At 35.8% G+C, this 6258-nt stretch overlaps 1 protein-coding gene across 1 annotated transcript in view; it reads left to right on the forward strand.

Annotated features, from left to right (window-relative positions):
* The first annotated feature begins 1190 nt into the window (after nucleotides 1-1190).
* The window catches only part of fbxw4 (F-box and WD repeat domain containing 4), a 16174-nt gene continuing 11106 nt past the window's right edge, over nucleotides 1191-6258 (forward strand). Inside the window, exons 1-5 of the mRNA XM_017037060.2 lie at nucleotides 1191-1497; nucleotides 2631-2726; nucleotides 3356-3535; nucleotides 4318-4450; nucleotides 5533-5618. Coding sequence (XP_016892549.1) covers nucleotides 1313-1497; nucleotides 2631-2726; nucleotides 3356-3535; nucleotides 4318-4450; nucleotides 5533-5618 — 680 coding nt within the window. The 5' untranslated portion in view covers nucleotides 1191-1312. The remainder of the gene's footprint in view (nucleotides 1498-2630; nucleotides 2727-3355; nucleotides 3536-4317; nucleotides 4451-5532; nucleotides 5619-6258) is intronic.

The following is a 6258-nucleotide window of genomic DNA, read 5'->3' on the forward strand; positions in this document are numbered from 1 at the left end:
ACTAATTTACTTCATTCAAGGATAATCCAATCAAATGGATATTTGCTTTCTTTAAATTGATATAATTTGGCAACATTTTTAAATAATAAAACGGCTAGGCGGTCCGCATTTGCCCCCCGGTCCTTGAGTTTAACACATGCTTTATGTCATCTAGTTCTGTCATGTCTGTGCGTTTCCGTTCCTTGTGGTTCCACTGGTTGAGTTTTGTTGTGAGTTTCCAGATTTGCTCAGTCTGCTTGTTTTGTTCTCCGCGTTTAGTGGGCTGAGTTCTGCCCCATGTGGTCAGCCCGGGGAAGTCAGGGTTGAGGGGTGACTGTGGATTTACAGTAATTGGACTGGAATGAGGTTTCAAGAATTGGCAGGTGACAGATGAGGGGTGTGTCTGGACAATCAGCTGATGATGTGGACAGGGATGGGGGGCAGCTAAGCATAGAGGTAGTTTAAACCACAAGGGGGAGCTAGTGGTTGTACTGGTGGGGCTTTTGGCTGCTACGACAGGCTGTGAGGAATTGTGGAGAAATAGTGGACATGGGCTTATAGCAAGGTGGTTGCTGCATACAGACCTCCTTGTCGAACAAACTAGACTGCCATTTTCTCAGCTCTAAATGCATAGGGAATTAGATGAAGGCAGCCAATGACAGCGCTCTCTCTCTTCTTCCTGCATGGGTTGGTCCAGACCTCCAACCACACGAGTGGTTCAACTGGTGGGCCTGGTGTTGAACCTAAGCTGATGATGCCTTCCATCTCGTCTTCAATCTGAGCATCTATTTGAGAACGTATAGACATTTAAAGATGCGTAGAGGAACAGCTTTGTTATTACTCCCTGTAATGTCATAAAATATGATGCTGGGTTTATTTTATACATTCATATTTAATTTAATTTAATTTAATTTAATTTAATTTAATTTAATTTAATTTAATTTAATTTAATTTAATTTAATTTAATTTAATTTAATTTAATTTAATTTAATTTAATTTAATTTAATTTAATTTAATTTAATTTAATTTAATTTTATTTCATTTTATTTCATTTTATTTTATTTTATTTTATTTTATTTTATTTTATTTTATTTTATTTTATTTTATTTTATTTTACCACAAGTCCGTTTAGTAGTAATGCAGTAAATGAACGCACAGTTAGCTCCAATTAAAACTTCCGGAAGAGTCACGTGACGCTGTCGTCATAAGCTGTCAGCTGTCTGCGAAGAAGGACTTCCTGTTTACTATGTAACGTGGTGCACGCTGACTTTGGTTGCGGCGGTGAGGTGTTTAAGTGGTAGCAGAATAGCCGTCGGAACGCTGAAGGCGCAGGATGGGCCTGCTGAAGCTTCCCGATGAAGTTCTCTATCACATCCTGTCGTATCTGGACGTCAGGTCGCTCATACGCCTCTCACAAGTCTGCAGAAGTGCGCGCGTGTTTGTGAATCGGGACAGTGTGTGGAGAAAGATAGCAAAACAGTTGCTAAACACAGGCATCAGGCAGGACGGAACGGACATGTAAGAGCTGTCTGCGGTGTGTGTGTTTGTGGGTCCTCTTTCAGTGTCTGTAAAAATACGTGTTTTCAGTGGGTGAAAGAAAATTTAAAAAATGCTCCACCAACCCTGTCTGGTGTGTGTGTGTGTTCAAGGTTTTGGGGGCGGGAAGCTAAACCTAGCCGGTGTAAAAATAGCACAGAGACTGGTCGTCTGTTTATATGGCCACATTAAAATGTGTTAAAGAAAGCGTCGTCCTCGATAACAGTACGGTGATATTCTTGCTTTTCCGTTAGCTTTCTTGTACAGACGTGTCACTTAGATATAATTTAAATATCTTTTATTAATAATTCTGACACATTATGTTGTTAACTCAACCCCTGAAAACATGAGAAGATACCTCGGTTCTTCTTCAGACACTTTACCCTCTGGTGGGGGACCAACCGGTTTAGTTGGTTCTCGAACTAGTTGTAGGTGTTTTATAACTTTGTTTTAATGCTTTCCTGGTTTTTTTAGACATTAAAGTAATATGACAACAGTTCCCATTAGTTTGGCTGCTCTTAAAAGACACAAAAAAGAATGAGTAAAAGACTTGGAAATTAACTTGGTCTTTAAAGAATTGAAATATACGTGAAATATAAAATTAATCTTCTGCTAATATACTCTGAAAGTGAGTTTTATCTCCAATATCAAATTTGAATATATTGTCAATAAACAGGCTTCTTCCTACATTTTTTTATATAAAAACATCAGTAATATCACGTCCCCAGAGAGGAAGATACTTTTTTTGAGTTTTTTTGAGGATTATCCCCAGAGAGGAAGATACTTTTTTTGAGGATTAAATATATTTTAAAAATATATGAACACATTTTAATACAATATTAAAGTTATAAAATGTTTCTTTAAATACGTTTCTCAATGTGTGTTTACTTTAAAGCAAGAGGTACACAGGTACTCTGAGCACAAGCGCGTGACCTAGCATGCGCTTCTACCGTAGTAAAAGCAGGAGTGAAAGGTTGAGAATTACTGACGTACGTCAACACATTACTTGCCTCTCTTATTTCTTATGTTAATATTCCTGTATAATTTCATGTATCAGTTAGAGCTGTTGTTTACAACAAGGACGTGATTATGTCTGTTTGTCGCTGTTCTTGTAGATACCCTCAGATCTCGCTGAAGGAGAGAGTCAGGGTCGCACAAAACTGGGGTGCTGGGACCTGCAGAAGGGGAATTCTTCTCCGATGGAAAACAAAGTGAGTCACTGTCATTATTCTCCTAAGAAGAGACTGGCATTTCCCAGGTGTAAGATATTTTTTATAAAATAACTGCAGTAGTCTGAGTGTACTTATATGTAATATTTGGCAATAATACACTTTAGTTATGTTGTTCAGTAAATTATTTAATAAATTATAGTACAGAATAGCTCATTTGGAGCTATATCTTCCATTACCAAATTTTCTTCAGGCTTTTAGACAAAAAAAAAGATTATTCTACTTCAGGACTGCAATACTCAGTTTGGTTCACGGAGCCGCGTGCAACCTAATTAGATGTCAAGTGGGCCGGACCAGTACAGTCATAACATGATTAGCTATAAATAACAATAAGTCCATGTTTTTTCTCCTTTTGTTTTCATGCAAATAAGTATATAAGATATTTATTATTCCTTGTTTGTTCTCCTTTTGTTTTCATGCAAATAAGTGTATAAGATATTTATTATTCCTAAATATCTCGAACATGAAGTGTTTGTGTATCTGTAAGTGGGCCGGATTGAACAACCCAGTGGGCCGGTTGTGGCCCACGGGCCGTACGTTTGTCACCCCTGTTCTACATCATAGGAACGTCCTAATTTGTGTCATTTTTTTTGTCTTTTTTTTTTAATTAGACTGTTACCGTGGTTACAGCTGGACGGAGACCTACTGTTTCTGTCCCAGGCTGGCGATATAGGAGCGTATCGTATATCCAGTGGCAGGCTACAGCGCAACCCGGTAGCAATATACTCAGGACACATTGGTGACGTATGTCACTTTGCTCTGACGGACTCTCACCTCATCAGTGGTGGAAGGTGAGTTGAAGAAAGTCATCCTCTCATTTATATTATGGAGCTATAATGCTCTCAGACTCAGACAGTTTATAATTTTATACCATGTTATTGATCTTTTTTCTCAAGTAATATACAGAAAAAGAAATGTACAAAAAGTTTAGTAATTGTAATTATTCTTCATGATTAATCCACACCAACCCTGCGATTAATCCTAAGTAAGTACATATGTAGTAGTATATATGTAGTAGTATATATGTATATGTATATATATATGTGTGTGTACATATATACGTGTGTATATATATATATTTATTTATATATATATTTATATATTTATATATATATATTTATTTATATATATATTTATATATTTATATATATATATATTTATATATTTATATATATATATTTATTTATATATATATTTATATATTTATATATATATATATTTATATATTTATATATATATATATTTATATATTTATATATATATATATTTATATATTTATATATATATATTTATTTATATATATATTTATATATTTATATATATATATATTTATATATTTATATATATATATATTTATATATTTATATATATATATTTATTTATATATATATTTATATATTTATATATATATATAGAACGTGAAATTGTGTAAAAGTATAAATAATGCGTGTACAAAAGAAAACAAGCAGAACAAGAAATAAATGTGTCAATTTAGTGCATCACATGAAATATTTTTTTTTTATAAATGCAACTAATTAATTTATCTAACTTTAAAATTATGATCCTTCCTCAGTGATGGCAAGATCATGGTTTACAACCGGAGAGGAAATGTTTTGATGCAGTTATCAAGTCATAACCAGGAAGTAAACTGCCTGGACTCTAAAGACGGACTTATCGTCAGCGGTTCCAGGGACCAAACAACTCGGGTAAAACCCAAATACAGTATTTTCATGTACACACTCACACAACGTGCATTCTTTGAAGGGTTGGAAAGTGAGGAAGGGCAGAAGGATTTGTAAGAAATGGCTACAATGAAAGAGCTTGAAAGGATAGTCAGGTTGGTTAAGTACTAAGAAATATCGTAAAAGTGGCTCGAGAGAGAGGGGATGGGTTACATTTACTCAAGTAACTGTAATTGATTCGTTTTTTTTTGTCATGTACTTTGTCATTTTTAAGTAATTTTGGGAATTTTACTTAATTACGTTTTGACTCAAGTATTTTACTTTGCTACATTGGGGAAAAAAACCGCTTACTGAGTAAAAAATTAAATGTGAGGGAAAAACAATCTGCGATAACTGAAGTTAAATTGCGTAGGCAGATTTCCCACTATTTTAATGTAACCAGATAACATAGACTAGGAAACAGACTCTAGGCCTGTCATTGGACGATGGCTGGTCATCATCCTGGTCATCAAGACTCAGAAAGAGAAGGAAATCCTTGGTCATATCTCAGTCAGCTCTTTGTTTTGAAATGCAAACGAGGCAATGACTTTATCAGGTAATGTCAAATGTTCCTGCCCCCCGGTGGACAGAGCTGTCACTGTCAGAACTTCAGTGTTCTTTCGTGGCTTGAATTTACAGTACAAGCGTTCATGAGTTGCAGATTTGAGGGAGGACGCAAGTACGTGCGTCAAGTAATTTAAAGTAACTTTTACTCAAAGTACATTGTGAATGAAGTATTTTTTTTTTTTACTTTTAGAAGGGAAGGGAAGATGCTGAGATTGTTACTGCTAGTGACCAGGATGGACAGTTAAGGTGGAGTTTAGGTTGGAGAGGTGAGGATTAGATCGTTTGGACATATGTTGCGGAGCGATAGTGAATATATCAGAGAAAGGATGTTGGAGATGCAGTTGCCAGGCAGGAGAAAACGAGGAAAGATGATCTGTAGATAAAAAGGATAGATTAGTTTAGCATTGTCATTTAAGTCATTCTTCTCATACTGAAGTTGTCTGCATTGCTAACTGCAATATCTTTCCACGTGCGCTCATCAGATACCTTTATATTTTTAGGTATGGACTTTGACCTCCAGCTGCCCCAGACACACCATTTCCATGTTTGACAGAGTGTGGTCTGTCGCTATCAGTCCAACGCAGAGGTAAGCTGTTATTGAACAGAAATTGAATTACGTTTGTCTTTAAAATAAGCTGTAGAAAAAGTGGGGTCGCCTAGAATTCAAATGGGAGCTCACCTAAAATATCTAGTAATTGATTGAAGAAAAAAAAACTGATAAAAATATTTCATCAAACTACTCACAAATTACTATTATTGTCAAAATGGGGTCACAAGCCAAAGTTCTGGGAACCTCTGATCCAGGTGTTCCTGGTGACAGTAAAGTCACAGGGCTTTAACACACGGTGGTGAATGAGGTGTGACGCCACACGATTTGTGTGACAATGGGAGTGCAGCTGTAGTCAAGCGGCCCGTTTGTCAGAGGGAAAAGGTTGAGCCTTTATAATGCTAACAAGGTGTCTGGAGCCTTGCGAGGTCAACGTACATCTTGATTTCTGTGAACGGTTCTTTTGCCTTAGTTCAAAGTTACTCGTCTCGCAGAAAACTACAGTGAAGGGTTTTAAAAAAAAAACAAAAAACATTTCTAACATCATCAAGCAGTGACAAGCTGACAAAGGCTTTTACAAAACGTATGATTATCCTTATTTTCCCATGAGATTAATGAAGTCATATCTATCTAGATATTCATCCATCCATCCATCCATCCATCCGTCTGTCCATCCGTC

Source organism: Cynoglossus semilaevis, chromosome 12, assembly GCF_000523025.1.
Source record: "Cynoglossus semilaevis isolate Cse_v1.0 chromosome 12, Cse_v1.0, whole genome shotgun sequence".
NCBI lineage: Eukaryota > Metazoa > Chordata > Actinopteri > Pleuronectiformes > Cynoglossidae > Cynoglossus > Cynoglossus semilaevis.